General features: G+C 51.0%; 2 protein-coding genes across 2 annotated transcripts; both read right to left on the bottom strand.

Annotated features, from left to right (window-relative positions):
- Nucleotides 1-924: 924 nt before the first annotated feature.
- LOC132321529 (hydrocephalus-inducing protein homolog) lies at nt 925-3,876 on the bottom strand. Its single transcript, XM_059835028.1, has 4 exons — nt 3,821-3,876; nt 3,070-3,279; nt 2,042-2,179; nt 925-999 (listed from the first exon to the last, which is right to left on the bottom strand). The coding sequence occupies exons 1-4, from the start codon at nt 3,863-3,865 to the stop codon at nt 925-927; spliced, it is 468 nt and encodes a 155-aa protein (XP_059691011.1). The 5' UTR covers nt 3,866-3,876.
- Nucleotides 3,877-12,683: 8,807 nt separating this feature from the next.
- Nucleotides 12,684-16,830, bottom strand: LOC132321528 (hydrocephalus-inducing protein homolog). The gene is made up of 4 exons (XM_059835027.1): nt 16,717-16,830; nt 15,173-15,316; nt 14,094-14,318; nt 12,684-12,791 (listed from the first exon to the last, which is right to left on the bottom strand). The coding sequence occupies exons 1-4, from the start codon at nt 16,828-16,830 to the stop codon at nt 12,684-12,686; spliced, it is 591 nt and encodes a 196-aa protein (XP_059691010.1).
- Between the last annotated feature and the right edge of the window lie 1,536 nt (nt 16,831-18,366).

The following is an 18,366-nucleotide window of genomic DNA, read 5'->3' as shown; positions in this document are numbered from 1 at the left end:
CGTCTGCTAGACACTCAGGAAGCAAGCAGAGGGTTGAGTGTTGGTCTGACAGCCCTGAAACCTCCAGGCTTGCTGGAGATGAGTGGGAGCTGCCCTATGGCCATATGATATGACATGGGGGAAAAAGCCAGGGACCTACCTGGGGAGCAGACAGGCAGTGCTCACCTTTGGTGTTCCTGGGCAGGTCCAAGTAGGTCCTGGGAAAGATCCCCTCTCCTTTGAGGGAGATCGCTTTCGGCTCCAGGTGACCCACTTGGACCTGGAAAGTCCTGCAAAAGACTCCCGGCACTCCTGGCAGGTAGTACACTTTCAGCACTTGCTCCTTGCCTGGTCCAATGTAACCCTGCAGGGCATGAGAGAAGAGGGAGGGAATGCAAACCAAAGAGGGATTGGTGGAGGGATGGCTCAGACGATAGACACGCTGAGAAGAGAAGGCAGGTTCTCAAAGATAAGAAAGCATCAGACAACATCGCCTTCTAGCTCTCTTCTACCCAAAAGCTCAAGTCTCCTACACCAGGATGCACTGTGTCCTTCAGAGGGCCTGGAGGGATGCATTCCCACAGCACAGACTGCCCTGCGCTCAGCAGGAGCACAGCTCTTCTGCTAACGGTGTTTACCGTCTGCTAGCAAGAGCCAGACCGAAGAAATAAAAGCTCTTTTACCAGCCGCTGTGGAAGACGAGTGAAGTGCCTGCGCTCTCAGCAGAGCCAGCAGCAACTCTCACAGCACGTCGGTGGTTCCCAGGCTGCTGTCGAAGGGCCTCACCCCTTATTAACGACCCCAACCAAACATCTCCTGCCTGTGCGGTTACATCGAGGGTGCATGAGCCTATCTGGGCTCACGATGACCTGCAAACATACATCTCTGGAAACGCAGGAGCAGGGACTAGGATGAGATCTAGGGAAGAAGGTGTTGCCAGGAAGGTCACCTCCTCTCCGGGCTTCCAGAAGGACTGTCCGATCCCCGGGCTGGGCTCACGCCAGCCAGGTCGAGAGCAAACTCAAGCAGACGGCAACACAGCTCGGGGTGACAGGACACAGCCGCAGCTTTCCTCAGCTCGCCCTCTGCACGCGGGGCTGGACCCTCGGCTCCCCGCTCCCCTCCACGCTGCAGGGACAAGCTACTGAGCGGGACGGATCCTGCCACTTGGTCCCCCGAGCTCTTACTCCAGCACACAACACAGCTCCAGCGAAAGCGAGCCCTGTCAAGCTGCCAGGGCTGACAATGCTGTTACAGCAACAACTGCGCGGGTCCGAGCAGAGCTGTCTCTTCGGAAGCTTGCAGGAAGAGGGCATCAGCGTGTCATCCCTTGTAGGAGACAGGCATGGGGGAACGTGAAAGCCATTTGGCTTCCTCTTCCCATTGCAAAAAGTGTCCAAGATAGGAACACTGCTTCAGCTCAAAGACATCCATGCAGGACTGAGAAGCTGGGATGGTGGGATGCTGCAAACTCCTCTCCTTGCTATTCCAGCCCTGCTCCTCCCTGGCCCCCTCACTGCCCCACAAAGCTGCTGCAGAGCAGCAAAGCTGGAGGAGCGAGGGACCGCTACAGGGGCTGTTACAATTTCTGGCCAAAGAGCTTCATGCCCAAGCCAGAGAGTATTGAAGTCTCACCCAGTCAGTGCTGGCAGGGGGCAGGCAGGGTTTGTTACAGGCAGGGATGAGGACTAAGTCCTCTCCGATCACACAACCTGGGTACGGTGACCCTCGGGAGAGCCTGCACCGGCCCGCGCCAGTGCCGGCACAACCAGAGAGCTCAGCAGCTGGGGTCCGGAGAGCTACCAAAGCACTCCTGCCTCCCGCCCGTGGCTGATGAATGACAGCAGAGCCACCCACCAGCAAAGGCCATTCAAGGCAGTCTATTAGGACCGCGCTTGCCTGACCTTCTCTGCCCCCCAGCAGCAATTGCTTACAGCCCTCTCTCTCCTGGCTGCTTCTGTGGGTTTTTTCATGGCTTTTTTCTCTTTTTTCCCCTACAACCCTCTCCTAGGCAGCCTGACAAAGGGCCAGGGTTAATCGCTTGTGCTACCTCCGTACTCACCGTGCTGGGCACGACCAGGGGCACGCCGGGCAGAGGGCTGTCGGCAGTGGCCGCGCTGGGGCTGAGCACCGCGTAGGTGAATCCCACCTTGCCGCTGTTCTGCAGGGTGACCTCTGCTTCGGTGACTTTGTTAAACAGCTGAAGAGAGGACAGAGGAGCGGGAAGTTACAGACACAGGCCTGATGCTGGGAATCTCCTTCCTCTTTCATTGGCTTGAAAGGAAATGAACACAGCGCCGCAGCAGGGACCGCAGAGGACATATGGGCACTTGACTCTCCCGGGTTAACCCGGGGAACCCACAGCTGCTGGGTACCTCTTAGCCCGACACAGGAACAGATATTTACGGCAGCACGGAGGTGCAATAACAACCATGTAAAGAGCAGTAACAAAGAAACCAGGGGATACAAGCCCTCTGCGCTTTAAGGCGTCATCGAACAGCTAGCTGAAACAAAGAAGGAGGCATCAAGGCACTTCAGAGGAAAAGCCACCTGCATACAAGTACTTGCAAGCAAAACACCAGCAAAAAGGGAGACAAATGGTGCAACACATGCAAGGCCAAGAGCTGGAAGTATCTGTGGGGTTTTTAACCCAAAAGAAGTAAAGTGGGGATTATTCTGGGACATTCTCTCCAGCTTCAGCGACAGGAAGTCCAAGTTAACTCCCTCCCTGGTTTATTTTGTTGATTAGTCAAGAGCACTGAAAAAGAGCATCTCCTTGCACCTCAGGCTTTAGGAGCAGATCAGTGTGTGGATGTCTTGGGACATGTCCCTCTCGAGATCACTGCTGGGATCCTGCCTGCCCCAGGAGGCAGCGTTAGTAACCTTGAAGAGGAGCAATTCCCAACTTTGGGGCGGATGGAGGTGGCCATTAAAAACCACCTTGGATGCAGGACGTATCACTCAAAGGTTGTACTTCCAAGCCATACAGCTGATAAAGTAGCTGGGAAGGGGAGAGAGCCCTAGACCTAGGTGGGCAGCAACCCGCCGGTGATGGTTTCAAAGACCGCTGCCAAGAGAAGTGCGCGGTACCTTCAGCCCGCAGTCGATCTCCGTGGTGTCTAGGAGGTAGTCGATGAGCGAAGCCTCCCCACTCAGCGCGATCTCGTAGGTCGGGCCTCCCTCCACCTTGCACAGCGCCGTGACGCTGGCAACGATGTTTGTGTGGCCAAAGAAGGTGAATGTGACCCGCTGGCTCTCGCCCGGCTGCAGCACACCATACAGCGGCAGGATGTCAAAAACCTGGAGGGAGGGGAGGAGAAATCAAGATGTCGAGCATCCAAATTGATGCAGAAGAAGAGCCGTGGCTTGAAGCAAAGGACAGACATGACTGGAGGGGCCTGCTCCTCAAACACAGACAAAATCATCCTCATCTCATCCTGCATCCATGACACTTTCCAGTGGAGAAACCATGGGAAAAATCTCCCATACTCACCAATTAATACATTCATTAATACACTACATCAAAGTAACTTGGCAGGTCTCTTCTCTCTCTCTCGCCCATTTGCATGCTGCTCTCTCAAGATGCCACAGCAAAATTTACTGCAAAAATTTCCTATCGACCACTTGATTAGTAACAGCAGGATGAATAATGCCCTCCATAGGTGCCGCACAGGTAACGTCCTTGGCCAACCCTACGACATGTCCTGCATGGCTTCTCCAATGACCGGTTGATTCAGCAGTGCTGTGTGACGTGCTGGGAGGGGTGTGAGGCTACTCTGCGAGCAGCTGAGGGCCACCAGTGGGAGCGGGGGTCACATAAGCAAGTCAGATTCCCACTTACCTCCTCCACTCCCAAGGCGAGGGGCTCTGCCTCCATGAACGGCATCAACTCCTTGATCTTCACCAGGCTCTGAGTCTCTGCGGCACCCTCCATCTCTGCAGCGCCTTCCAGCTCCGCAGCAGTGGACGGTAGCAACTGGAAAACAAGCACCATGAGCTGCAGAAAGCAGGCTGGGTGAGACCACTCTGCTGTAGGCTCCACCACCTCACCAAGCCAGGAGCAGCTGAGATGGGACCTGGGCGCAAATCAAGCAGGGGTATGCCCATGCCATCAGTTGAGCATGGGTCCAAGCCCACCCACAGATGAGACACGGGCTCCATCTGCACTTCCTACACGCAAGCTTGCATGAGGAAGCTGCGTGCGCCCAGCACTGAGTCCTGGCAGAGACCTCAAGGGTACTTTGCACCCTCGTGCCAGCCTGACTTTGCTCACTCCTGCCCGAGGAACACACCGAGAACCCCATGCCGGGACAGGTTTGGTTTTCTGTGACAAAAAGAGGAACACAACTGCAAGTGAGGTGTATTAAAAACAGGAAAATAAGGACTTAGAAAGTGCTCAGCACAACTATCCCGTTTCAGATGGTGCTTAGGTTTCATCTCACGCACTCATCAGTGCTGGAGAGCTGAGGATCTCTGCTCGATCATTCTTCTCCAACAGCGCCTTCCTGAAGAAAGCAGCTGAGATGTTTTTCTGTCTTGCAGCAGCCGAGAGCTGGTATTGAACCTCAAAGGCACCATGTCTCAAGAGGAACCTCATCCCTGGGCTTCTGACCCCTATTTATAAAAGAGGGCTTTGTGACTGCTCTTGAAGTTTAAGATCACCCCCTTATTCACTAATGTCAAGAAGTGCTTTGTGCTGTGGCCTTGACTTCAGCAGAATCTGCAAGAATATTTACAGGACATCCTTGGACCTAGTCAGAGGCTCCATCTCCCCAGTAGATAAAGCACTGGGGAGGGAAGAGTTTTCTCTCATCTCAATGCTCTTTCTACTGTCTCCACATTTTCAAACTTAGCAAAGCTTTGCCAAGCGTATATTCCCAAAGATGCTAACCCACATCTTTCCTAGGCCTGTGGTCCCCCACCTCCCCATGAAGGTTATATGGAGATTGCCTTGAGAGAGTGACACAAGCAGAAGACCAAACTGCAATCTAGAAGCATCCTTTGAATCCAGAAGAATCCTTTGAAGCAATTTTGGATCCTACTTAGACAGGTCCCCTTGTATTTCCCTGGTTTACTTCCTGGGCATACATGGCAACAAAGCAGGAAATAAAGATGATTTCATGTTTCTATCCAAAACATTCAGCCACACTATTCTTTACATCTACAGGGTATCATTTCTCCTGATTCAGAAAAAATGTGCAGAGTTACAACATTAAAACTGCTGATATTTGAATGTAAGCAGGTGCAGCTCCCCTCCTTGAACTTAATGTCAACACTGGCTCTTTCAGAGCCTCTCGGGCTCTCTTACACCCTTTTCTCAACAAGGTGCCAGCTCCCACTAGTACCAAGGTCAAGCTCCAAAGCAGTGAGCTTCACCAGGAAGGTCAGCACATCAAAGGCAACTTTGTCTGCAAAGCCTTCTTTTTATAAAAAGTTGTCTCTGCGGCCATCACTGCAACACCGGCTCTTGGGGGAAGGCAGAAGCGTGAAAGCGGGTGGCTCCAGCTGGGCTTGAGAAGGTGCTACATGCAGATCAGTACTTGGCACAGCTTGAGACAGAAAGGAAACCGGAAGCCCTCACATCATGATGCAGATAAAAGCCTCCTTTGATGTTGTAAACAAAAAAACCCCAAAACCAAACAAAAACAAAAAAAAACCCCAAACCCAACGTGAGTCAGGAGAATCTGAGTGGCCTTCTCCAAGCAAAACTATCCTATTTCTCCCTCCCAAGAAGCCCCGTGTCCAGCCGCTGGCCCTGATGCCCAGCCCGCTCTCAGGGCATGTGGCAGCAGGGCAGCAAAAAGGGAGGTTGGCACGAGCACGGCTTTTTGGTGGTAAGCTGGGGGAGGCAACGCAGGTGGTAGGTGCAGAAGAAAATCTACCTTTGCTTCCAGGGAGTCATCTGCAACTGCTGGCTCCTGGGCAGGATCCCCTGCTGCTGCCAGGGCTTTGGCTGGCTCCTCTGCACCCCCATCCCTGGAGCTGCTCTCTGCAGTTACTGAGCGCTCTGACTGGCCTCCCTCCTTCCTTGGTGGTTGGGCTTTGATGAAAAATTTAGGTGCTGGAGGGCTGAACCTGGAAAAGAACATAACTTTGGTCACGGACCTGCAGTGGGAGGGAGGGGAGCCTGCACGAGCGGCCCCTTGGCAGGATGCGGCCCCTGGGTGGGCACTGGTGGTGTGAGCTCAGTGATGGGTCTGACCCAGCAGCTCCGAAACCAGGATGGAGCAGGACAACGCTTGGGGCTGCCCAGGGATGATGCTGGTATAGCGGCTGTGCAGGCAGCTGGCAACTGGCTGCAAGGAGAAATGGAAGAGGACAGAGGGGAACGGCTTGTAGGGAGGTAAAAAGCGCAGCAGGAAAGGAAGAGACACAAACTGTGCAAAAAGGTGAGGCTGAGATGCAAAGGGGCAGATCTGGACCGCGAGGAGCCAGTACAGACCCACCGGTGCCCTCCTGAAAGCACCCACCACCACGGACCATGCCTTCCTCACCCAGAGGGCCAAAGCAAGAAATTTTGCAGCTCTACTACACCTTTATCCTGAATATTTCCCCTGATAATTACCCGCAGCTGTAGGTCACTACGAGCAAGCAGCGATGCTGGTGGCTTTCTCAAAGTGTGATCAGGCAGGAGCAGGGGTGGAGCCCGCAGCCTGCTGTGCCCTGACCGGACAGAGCCCAGCACCTCTCGGGGCACCCACGGAGCCCAGCGTGGGACACCCTCGCACGCGCAAGGCAACGTGGAAAGACACGTCGAGCAATTCCAGGCAGAGACTCGCAAGTAAGCAGCCCATTGATCCCTGATGAGTGCCAAAGCAGCAGCGATTAGTGCTTTGGGGAAGGAAGCTCTGGTCATTTTTAATCAATACACAGCAAACGCCAATGACAACATTCAGCTCCCTGCTGTGCCACAGGTATTCCCCGGTTGCAAAACAAGGGCTCCAACAGCACCTCGCGCTAAAAGGGCAACAGCTCTACTGAAAGAAGGTTGGAACTGACGTGGCACTTACTGACAGCGTGGTTACCTCCCCAGCAGTTTCTAAACGCAAACCGGTTGAGGACCAATTTGGCAAATGATTCACAAAGCAGTTCAACGGCTCGTTTTACAAACAGAGCTGAGTTTATGGTTTGACCAACATCTCTCAGGAAAAAGTAGATGGTATAACTTTTTCAAACGTTCCCAGGTGACTCAGATTATGTTCCCTGTTTTAAATCGCACAGTAACTCTGCTCCTATTTCTAATGCCACACACTCGAACCATGCCTGCCTGTCACCATGCCTATTTGCAAGTGTTCCCCATAGGCAAACAAGGCAGATTTTTTTACAGCAGTCTGGATGCTTCCTTCCCAGCTGGGAATTTGGTGCCTTTACTGACATGCTCCCAAATGAGTATTTCTCTTTAGTTTGTAGCTTATTATTTAAGGCTGCTTTTCTTTTCTAGATTAGAGGCTCTGCTCTTCACAACCCCCAGGAGGTCTCACCTGACTTGGCCTTCCTGCAACCACATGCAAGAACAAGGCTTGGCCCAGGCGACCTTCCCCAAGCAGGGACCGTTGAGCAGTGGTGCTCTCACCCCTCCCCAGCCCTCCCTCTGCCTCCTGCTGGGACCCCATGGGGGACCCCAAAGACGACTGGGGCACTGTCTGCGTGGAAGAACAAACCAGGACTGGAGGGGACGAAGGCGTTCGCTTGCCCCTGCAGAGCATCACCCATCTCCAGGCCCATCTGCACAACCTTCGCTCCTCTCATCCGAGGCACCTTAATATGTGTTGGGGTGCACCGATGGGCGACCAAACTGCTCAACACCTCCAGCAGCCACTAACTTGGGCATCTACATAAGGATGAAATAAATTGAGCTCAGCTGCAACAGCAGAGCCTCTGGGCAACCTGCAACTGAACACTACTTCTCCTGGGTGAGCAGGGACATGCCTGCAGCATGGGAGTACAAATATCCAGGGCCAGGAGCACCCTGAAGCCCTCCAGCTACGCACCAGGCCACGCACCAGTTCAGCGCATGAGCCTGGCCATCATCACAGCGGCTGTCCCAAAACTGCTACCTGTGAGCCATCCTAGCGAGGAAATGAAACTGTGGCTCTTAGAGTGCTTGTGATAAATACTGTGGGTTAATAACAACTCCTGAGAGTTGTTAATAACAACTCCAGCTCCTTTGCAGAGCCCCATGAAATCTCCCTGTGAGCTGAAGTCCTCCCCAAGCTGCTCTGCTGTAGAGAGCTAAAGGGTTCCCCCCACTTTGCCCCTGCCTGCCTCCCTCTCTGAGTCAGGAGGTGTAGATTTATGGTGATACCTCCTCAACATCCCAAAGTCCTCACCCGGGCTGTTTGAACACAGGGGCCATACTCTCTTAACCCAATTGCTACTTGTTTGTTGAGTGGGCAAAGACAATCCACCTGCTTCTGTGAGCAGCACGGCAATCTGTCAGAGTTCAAGGATCGTCCGGGCAATGTTCTTAGGCATATGGTTTAGTTTTAGATAGTCCTGTGAGGAGAAGGGAGTTGGACTCAATAAACCTTATAGATCCCTTCCAACCTGAGATATTCTATGATTCTGTGAATCAATGCTCCTGGCAGCTACGAGGGCAGCAGGAATGGTGGTTCTTCACACTGTGGCTATTTTCAGGGATGAAGAGATGGGCCAGCTGGATGAGAGATGTTTTTTTCTTTTTTAACAGTGTCATTTAACAGAGTCTATCGCAGCACGGAGTGGCTCCTCACCTACAGCACATGGAGCTGGTGGCTGTGGCCAAAGAAACCACTGGCAAAGAAGCCATTGGGGACCACAACACTGTGGTCACAAATGCGTGATGATGTCTTGGGAAATGATCTCCCTGACTGGTACTCTCCTCGTCTGCCTTAAACCAGCCAGTAAGCCGCAAGGGATCTGAAGCCAACCCAAAACCCTTGCTGTCCATCCACCATCCCAGTATTAGCCTTTTGAAGGGAAAGAGGGGCTGTACAGAAGGAGGAGCATCAGCTTCACTGTCCTGGCAGAGTCCAGCCTCACACAGGACAAAATCCCTGTTCTCTGGAAGGGTTTTTGATGTAAATCCCTGTCTCGGCAGCAGCCAGCTCCGGGCAGATGATGGGACTGGCAGGGAGCTGAGCTCTCCATCACCTGTCTGCTAGCAAGCACCTTGGACTAGAAGGAATCAGCACAAAAATCCCCAGTGCAGATTTATACCCAAAAACATGTGAAGATTTGACACAGGGATTCAAATTTGGCTTGAGCTCCCACTCCTAAGAGTGCAAAGATTTCTCAGCTCCCCTGTGAAGACAGGGATGCACCAGCAAAGAGCACAGCAATACTAGAAATGACACTCTTGGGCAGAGTGATTCCAGTGGGTTCAGATGGGTTTTCCCTTAAGGAAAGCTGTGTGATGCAGAGCTTGCAGGCTGTAGGAAAAGTGTAATGGGTGAGAAACAGCTGGAGAGATTAAGAGAAATGAGGTCTGGAAAAAATCAACATTTTGTTTCATAAACAGTAAAGCTCTGCGGAGACGGGGCCTTGAGCAGCAGCCCAGCAGCAATTAAAGCATGAGCCATCCGGGCAGCACAGGCGTAATGGCATTTATAGGGAGAGGGATGCTGTTTGCAGTGCAAACGTACCTTGGGTTCCCACTGTGTGCCTTGGGTAATGAAGACATTCAGAAAGCAAAGAGAGAAGTCGGCTGCTCCCCAGGTTCCCTAGCTGAACATCGCTGGCAGAGCAAGAAGTCACCTTCCAGCCAGCATTTGCTGGCCAGCTGTAAAACCAGAAGGCAACCCCCGTCCAACCTCAGCCCACTCAGGGCGTGGATGACACATGGACATCTCCCAAGCTTTGTCCTGATGGCACAGGACAAAGCCAGGGAGAGAATCAGCTGCCTGACAGCACCTTGGTGGGGACATGCAGCGCTCTTCACCCAAGCAATGGGTTCTCCTTCACCTCCCTTGCCCTAAATCCACTCCTCCAACACCCTGGGGCTGCTCCCCCATCTGCCAGGGCAAAGGAAAGCTCTCAGGGTCTGTCACCCTCATACAAAGGAGGAGCCTGAGCCTCAGAAAACCCAAGTGTAATACTTGAAGTGATTCCCACGCAGCCGTTCTGGGCTCCAACCTCCGTCACCATGGCCCAGGTAAAAGTCCTCCAGGTGCTCAACAGTGAAACCGTTGGTCAGAAGCCCCGGGGCAGCAGAAGCTGTCTCAAACCTGCAGCTTCCCAGCAAATGAGCTGGGAAAAAGCAGTGTCGTGCTGGAAGGCACAGGGCTGGAGGGTACATGGCGAGGGTCACCATGCTGAAGGTGAACGTAGAGAAGAAGCAAGTTTACAGACACATTTCAAATAGGAAATCATCACCCTCCAACCTTTGTTCTGATAAAGCATCACTGTACCACACCTAGTATACGGGTTTATGTCTCTAATACAGACTTGGTAACAACATATGCTCACTTACTCCTGGCTCCAAACCCCTCCTTGGCACTCACTGTATTTACTTTTTATCCTTTCTGGAGGGGAACAGGTCGCAAATTTCCCCAAGTCTCCCTTGCTTCAGCTCCCCAGTGCCTCTGCCCACGAGTACAGAGCCTCTCCGTAAGCCGTTCACGGCAGCCGGACTGCCACCCCAGAAGTAAAGCCTGCGCGGCACCCAGCCCTTGCTCCAAGAGACTCCGTCTCCAAAAAATAAGAGGCCACTTCTCTGTTACACCGAGCAAACCACTTCTCGGCTGCTGCCAAACCACACGCAGCTGAAGGACACCTTCAGCAGCACACTTCCATCACGACTCAGTCCTCCTTTTCTGAGTTACCCATGGGATTGAAGCAGGAGAAAGAGCACCCATAGGGCTACCAAAGCCCAAAACATACTGCCCCAAGGAGCTGATAGCACTGCGGGGTGAGAAGGGGGGATGCTCTACTGTCACCCATCCCAGACTCCCCGCCATCAGGGGCACGGTGGACGTAGGCATTTTGGATGCATATTCTCGCTGCTCATGTTGCTACCTCTCCCCTCCGGTGGCTGACAGCACTGCTGTCAGATTTTTGCCTTGCACTGTTTCTCATTCTCTATGTTTTCCATTTCTTCCTTCTTATAAAACCAACAACAAAGCAAAAAAACTCATCAAGTATAACACAGACTTGGGGTTGTGGGGGTTTTTTGTCAGTAACAAGGCTGGGAGCTGGCTCGCAGGGTCCCTGCAGTGCAACCTGCCAGGGGACATGGACGGAGAGAGGGCAGAGGCATGAGGAATTACTAATGCTATAGAAAGATCCACTTGGGTGGAGAAAGACTGCTGGTTTGTTCAAAACAAATTGGCTGAAAAATCCTGGATGGACAGGAAAGAGTCATCTTCTACATGTTTAGCCCAACAATCCCTTTCCCCAAAGAATCTACTGGCAATTCATTATGCTGGATTTGTAGCCAAGACTCTCCCACTCTCCAGAGACGTCAGATCAACACATGGAGGGGGCCTGACACGTGCCACGGAGGTGCAGAGCCCCTGCTGATCCATCCTGGCACACGGAGTGCAAGGCATGTGTTAGCTCTATCCCAGGGAGGGAACATGGCTCGCGTGAAGGGGACAAAGAGGTGATGCAGGAACAGCAATGCTCAAAGGAAGTGACAAGGCATGGATCCTTAATAAAGGATAAAAACTCTAGAGAACAGCTAAGTTTGGGGTTGAGCCTTTGGCAGCCTTTGTCACAGGTCTCTAAGAAAATCCTTGTATACCCCTTGGATTTAATGTCTTCCTTTTGATGGGAATCCCAAACAAAGCTGAGGAGCTGGGTACTGCCCTTAAAAAGGGGGACAAATCTGTCTTTCAAGAAGAAACCTTTAAGATAAGAAAGATGATGGAATGTTTGAAATTGACTCCAGATCTATTATCTCCTGCTGGGCCATTCTGGAGATCCTTTCCAACACCGCAGAAAACATCTTGGTGCAAAGGCTTAACTCAGCTTTGAGCTATCAAAGGTCCAAGAGGTAAGGAGAGCCTATTCTCACTCTGTCTCTAACCACAGAGAAGAAGAGTAACCAGGAGAGATTTATGGCTCAGCAGTGTCAGAGAAGGGGCATGGGTTGGTGTGAGTTGGGCATGTCCAGCCACACAGCAACGGTTGGACTCTGCTGCTTCTATGATTGCTCTGCTCAAAGTAGCAGCAGTGACTGAAGAGTAAGGAGGAAAAAATGGGTTGAACAATTAGAAGAAAAAAGAAAAGAGATCTAAGCACACAGCATCTTGTCCAGGCAGAGAAACAACACTTTTCTATCCTGGCCAAAATAAATGTGTGTGTGTGTCTGATTGACGCTGGGAGTCTCTGATGATCGGCTCCAGCAAGGTTAGATGTATGGACGGTTAAATTCTATTGATCTCACCTTCATGGGACCTCGTGTTTGATTCCCTCAGTGTCAGACTGAGTGACCTTGATCAGACAATTTAGAATACCAACAGTGCTTAATGTGGACCAGAAATAACATCTGACATGTTGCCCTTCTGCAGGGCTCTTCATGAGCAATTTGAGGTGTGAATAGCTTGGAGACAGTCTTCATTTCCAGCTCTGCCACAGAGGATCACATGGTATCTGCTGAGGGACCCAGAGAGAATACTTTACTGCTTAATTAAAACGCAGAGCAGAAAAGGGAGCTGTCGTAATGTCCACAGTGCTAACGAGCCCGCAAAGGGGCTATGCCAAACCCTTTGGAGCCAAGGCTGCTATCCCGCCAGATGGTCCGGACCCTCAACGGCTACCAACTCAGCAGAGCTGAGTGACTCTACGTCCACTGGAAGAATGAGCACCTGCAGGCTCAGGTCCAGCAAAGCCTTTTTAGGTGGAGACCGGGGTAATTAAAAGCTGAAAACTGATTCAGCGTTTACATTTCCAAAAACCTAAACTGGTTCTAAAAAAAGAAGAGTCAAGATAAACAGGCAATCGGCCAACAAGTGGCTCCAGAGGAAATTAATTCCACACAGGCTTTGCTGTAATACGTTTGTTTCTCTTACTATAAAATACATGCATTGTTCGATCATCAAAATTAGATTTTCCCTTTAGATGGTAATTAAACCCTAACCTCATTTACCAGGAGATGACAGGGCCCTCCAAGCAGAGCTTACAGCCCTGCTCCTCTTCCCCTGCCCACCTCTCTCCACCTGCTTTTGCAGACTTTCCTCTGCATTTTAGGGTCTGTTCTTGAAGGTGCCGTGCATCAAGAAGGGCCACACTAAAGACTTCTTGTTACTTGCCAAGAGCCAGCTGTGAATGGGCTACCCCAATGCCCAGGTCTTCTCCCCCAAGCCCTCCTCATAACCATAGCTAATTTCCACTTCCCAGTAGGTTGTCTCCTCTGAGACAGATCCCAATGCCCTAAACAAAACTGTTTATTGAGGATCTCTACTATTTGTAATAGCAGCACTTCAATGCACAATGGCTAACTTTGCTCGGTTTCCTAGGGCATTATGGAAAACCCATTTGCTACTGTAATCAAAACTGCCCAGACTAGACTTTTGTACTATGTAGAGAGGCCACAGCAGGAGGAACTGCTAGAAATGTGTTTATAGATCTGCTCCAGCAGGACTGCACGATTGGCTTGGAAACCACAGACCAGCGCTGGGTGGCCCTGCTCCCAGGGGATGTTCAGACAAGTCCTCCCACCAACACCTACAGCTGTACCCAAACCTGCAGCAGAACCTGCCATTTCGCTGTAAAACACTAAAGAGCTGTTTGGCGAATGTAACGTGCAGTTGAGCAGATGAAAACTCACTTCACCAAGGTGGTAATTGCCTCAGGCCACGAAGGTCTGAGAAAGCAGCTTTCCACACCAGCTTTCCTGGAGAATGCTGCCTCTTTCCCAGCATCAAACTGGTGGAGATCACCTATTCCCTGTGCATCTAGCCTGACCACAACTGGTAGGTGTTCTTTCCACAAGGGAAAGTTGAAAGCAATTTGTCGGATGCCAGGCAAACAGCTTGGTCTTTGCAAAGTACAAACAGGACACCGGGAAGAAGAGCTTCAAGGAGAGGGTAGAGGCGCACATACCTCATCTGGTTCACGTGGCTGTCCATCAGGAATGACCAGTGGTACCGGACAGGAAGTGGGCTGCAGTTTGTCATCCTGACATAACGCACAGCTTCGGTGTCATTCAAGAGGCACCCAAAGTCCACGGCCATGGTCGGGAAATGGAGATTGGGGAAGTAGACTTCTCCCCGAACGGTGACCTGCTCCTCCTGAGGGTGCTCAAGAAAGCATATCTTCAGAGCCTTCTCTGCTACCCAGATATTCAAACCCTCTTCATAAGCAGGGTTAAATCTGATGGAGAGATGAAGTTCCTCTCCTATCTCCAGCTTCATGGGCTGCAAGGAGATGAAGAGTATTAACCACCAGTGTGATGAAGTCCCAAGGTCTGACGGCATGAAAATGTAAATATTCAACGTGTGACCCCAACGTGGCCTTCTCAGTTCATCCTTCCTTTTCTTTACAGTGTGTGCGGGCCGCAAGCACCACAACACTCTGGTCTGAGACTATCTCAGGCTCATGCCTCTGGGCTCTGCATCCATACAAGAGGGAAAGAAATATTGTCCTCCTGAATTCTGGACCCACAGAAGCTATACACTAAATACATAACCAAACCAGCACTCTGGCAAGCCAGGGCCTTTTGCCCCGACTCTAGAGGAACATCTTTTTCCTCACAGCACAAGTGCAATGGCATTGCAGCCTCACCCTTGCAGGTGCTAGTCACTGGCATGGCACAGAAATGGTGGCCGTGCCTACCACAACACGTTTAGCAGAGTCCATACCCAACACCTTCCACCAACAACGGGGCAGGTGCCAGGGAGCAGCTGGAGGAGCATCCTCAACCTTCCTGAAAGCAGGGCTGCCCTTGAAGGGAGCAAGCTGCTCTTGAGGTTATCCAAGGATGGCTGCTGGAGAGCTAGGATGGTTTCCAGGAGACACCTTTACTACATGGCGTGCCCAGACCTGGTTGCACGCTCCCCTCTCCTCATGGCTTAGAGCCAGGACACATTTCCCCAATTCAGATGATATTTCGTTTCCTTCAGCAACTCGTTTCAAATCTAATTTAGTTCAGGCCAGTCTACTGCTGATTCTAAAGAACAAACCTCTCTACCAGAGGACCTCCCAACTTAAATGCACCACCACTCTCCTCCCTCTTCAAACCCCACCAGCACCAAGGTCCACGGCTGCTCACCTGAACATCTGCGGGGAGGGGCTGCCGGTCCGCATCGCAGATCACGAAGGGTTGCTCCAAGGCCAGGACAACGCTGAGCGGCAGGGAGGACATGTTTTTTAATGAAAGAGGCTGGTACTGAAGAGTTAGGACATCACTGGGTTGCTACAGAAACAGGAGACAAGGAAAAAAAACAACCTGAAGCGGCTACGGACCTCCTTCCCTTTTCTGATGCATTTCAAGGTTTTCAACCCCAAAAGAGCATACATCTCTATTTACTATTTTTATTCACTTCTACCCTTCTAGAAAGGTTTCCTTGAAGTAGATCAGATGCTTTTCATCTTTAGAAACTACAGCATCCCCCGGGGGACAGGGAAACAGTCTCACGTACAGATGGGGGGATAGGACCCCGAGAGGAGGCAGCTGCTTGAACAAGATCAAAAGAGAAAGTGAACCCAGAGCTTTTGTCTCTGCGTGGTTTATATAAACTAGACAGGCTTTGGGAAACTACTTTGGGGTGTATTGACATCAATCAGCTGCAGCTTCATAGTACTCAATAAATCAGAGCGTGTGGCATCAAGCAGACCACAGGCAGACATCAGGCAGAGCTGAAAAGCTTCTAATTAAATCTGAACTCCCTGCTCACAGGGTTTTGTGCTTCTCTGGAAGCCTGGGAACCAGAGGAGAGACCTGAAAACACAGAAACTAAATAATGAAGTATCTTCTCTTTTTCAGACACCTCACGGGAGAGAGAAAGATGATGCAGGAGTCAGGATCCAGAGACTAGAGGGCTCCTGCTTTGTGTTGATATTACCATCGCTGCAGCTGAAGGACACCTGCAGGTCCTTTGAAGAAAGTGAGGCTTGGGGAAATGCAAAGAGCATACCAAGAGCAGAGAAGGCAAAGAGAGACAAGAGATGACAGTTTTTCCTCATCAGCCTGAGGACTTGACAGCTAAATCAGTTTTTCTCAGCTCCCCTACAGGATCAGTGTTCAGACTTCACTGTGCCTTGAAGGAGGATCCTCAAAAACCTCCCTTTATACTGAGTACAGAAACTGGTGTCTCTCTACAAGTGGCCACGATCCCCCTTCAGCAGAGCAGCTGTAATCTCAGTTTTACTTCGGTGAAGTTAAAAACCAGTCCCATCCCTAAAAACATCCTCACTTACTTTACAAAGCACCTCAGGAGGGGTGAGGAGCAGGTTTAGCATCGCTCACCTGCAGCTCTCTGCTCTCCCACCTGCAGCCCCAGCACACGAGGGGGCTGCGCAAAGCCCACGCTGTTCTCGTGGGTCCCACACGTCTCACCCTGTGCCCTTGGCTCAGCAGCTCAATTCTGTATCCACATCAAGAAAGGCTGGTGAGACTGTCCACAAGCCCAGAGGAGCGAAATAATGATCTCCATGTTAATGGCAAAAGCTTGGTCCTGCTCAAATCAATAGTCAAAACCCTGAGGACTCGGACAAGATATTTAACTTCCCCCTTTGAACACAAGCACACACACCCCACGGGCTCTCAGTCATCAGCCAAGCTATTCAATGCCAGCATGCAATCCGCAGACTTACCTTCTCCACCCGGAAAGTGATTTCTCTGCAGGATATTTGCAGAATGGGAGCAACGAACTCACAGGTGACGTCCACTTGCATGATCTGTGCCTTCCCTGCCTTGCTCCCCACCATGGCGTGACACAGCAGCCGCTCCTTCACTACCTGCATGCAAGAGTCACACGTCACCCAGCGGGTGCTAGCAGGGCGTCCAGAAAACCCCCGACCGTGGACATAAAGGATTTTAATAGCCTGGATAAAAACTGTGCCATGGGATCTTGGCCATCAAACATCAACAGGTATTACTGCCCTAAAGTGACAGTCACTTGTCTCCTCAACAGCCCTCTCTCTTTCTATGCTACACCCTATTTATGCTGCACTCAAACATCCATACCGCTACACCCCATAATCCACAAAAGGCACTTGAGTCACGTGCTGTCTACAATCGTAATAATCCCTGCCCCAAATGATTCTTGTTTTGATGTGCCCCATCGCTAAGCATAATCCTTACAGAAAGCTGTAGGAACTGATTAAAAAAATATATAACTATATTAAGGGAAACAAGTGGTAGAAGGGCCAACGCCAGCAAACCCTCCCTTGGAAGCTTAGTAGAAAGGATACATGGCAAAAACCCAAATAGCCAGCCTGCCTTCAGGTAAAGAGGGGATCACTCATTCCTAGGCTGTACTGTGCCCTACTAGAGCTGCTTTGAAAAGAAATCGCCCTAGGAAAGAGATGTCTTGCACTCCACACAAAAACCCTCTGCTGAAGCTGGATGCTCTTATGTTCAAGACTTTTTCCTGATTTCTCATGGTTTCACTTTCCCAAATTCCTCCCGTCATTCCTCATTCTTCCCTCTGGTACAACACCACAACCCAACAACTCCTCGGAGTCTACAGCCTCCAAAATCATCTGTGTTGCACATGCAGTGCAGGCAGTTGGGCTTCTGACCAACCGGAAGAGAATTAAGTTCCCAAGACCCCAAGTAAGGTGGAAAGACCACTCCCAGGGTCTTGGCTTTGACTGCACGAACCAGGCAGCCACAGCTGAGCTCACAGATCCCCTTTGGCCTTTCTGGGCAAGACACCCTCACCAACACCCTGATCATTTTCCTTCCTTTCTAGTACCTTTTTCCCTCTTCAATACGAACACAGCAGCAAGACCAGCTCTGGCTGCTGAGGGAACGGAGCGACAACCAGAGATGAATAACTAGAGCTAGATATAAAGCCAGATGAATATTCAATGGAAATTGATTCCTTCAGGTAAAGAAACACTAACCGCAGGCTAGTCTGGAGTCATTATTTTACCCTCTATAAAGCTGAGCATGACCAGGAAATGAAGCGTTCCTGGAACAGTTATTGTCTTTTTGAAAGGTACAGAACATGTGGCTTACAAAATGCATGTCTGCCATAAGCAGCTAAATACAAACACACAAGCATATACTATAGAACAAACAAGTCTGTGGAACAGACTGTTAAAAAAAAATAATGAGGTTTACAAGTTTAGTATGAAATGGTGTGTGTTGTGGAGAGCAACGGATGAAAGCTCAGAGCAGCTCTGGGGAGATGCAGAATTTGTGGCTCTGGGAAAGCCCAACTCATCAGAGATGTTACCGGGGTCCCACCACAGCTCACTCGGTGGCAGTTCTGCAGCTGACACCAACGGCAACAA

The sequence above is a fragment of the Gavia stellata genome, unplaced genomic scaffold (assembly GCF_030936135.1).
Source record: "Gavia stellata isolate bGavSte3 unplaced genomic scaffold, bGavSte3.hap2 HAP2_SCAFFOLD_105, whole genome shotgun sequence".
Classification (NCBI taxonomy): Eukaryota; Metazoa; Chordata; class Aves; order Gaviiformes; family Gaviidae; genus Gavia; species Gavia stellata.
The sequence above is the reverse complement of the archived record's forward strand: the minus strand, read 5'-3'. Positions and strand labels throughout refer to the sequence as shown.

What these genes read in the sequence shown, in the direction of transcription:
- LOC132321529 (XM_059835028.1), bottom strand. Translation starts at nt 3,865, where the DNA reads ATGCCGTTCATGGAGGCAGAGCCCCTCGCCTTGGGAGTGGAGGAG. An exon ending in AGATCGACTGCGGGCTGAAG is followed by an intron (nt 2,180 to 3,069) that starts GTACCGCGCACT and finishes TCCTCTCTTCAG; the next exon opens with CTGTTTAACAAAGTCACCGA. An exon ending in CCCTGGTCGTGCCCAGCACG is followed by an intron (nt 1,000 to 2,041) that starts GTGAGTACGGAG and finishes CGTCTGCTTGAG; the next exon opens with TTTGCTCTCGACCTGGCTGG.
- LOC132321528 (XM_059835027.1), bottom strand. Translation starts at nt 16,830, where the DNA reads ATGGTGGGGAGCAAGGCAGGGAAGGCACAGATCATGCAAGTGGACGTC. An exon ending in TCACTTTCCGGGTGGAGAAG is followed by an intron (nt 15,317 to 16,716) that starts GTAAGTCTGCGG and finishes CTGTTTCTGTAG; the next exon opens with CAACCCAGTGATGTCCTAAC. An exon ending in TCTTGAATGACACCGAAGCT is followed by an intron (nt 12,792 to 14,093) that starts GTGCGTTATGTC and finishes CCACCTAAAAAG; the next exon opens with GCTTTGCTGGACCTGAGCCT.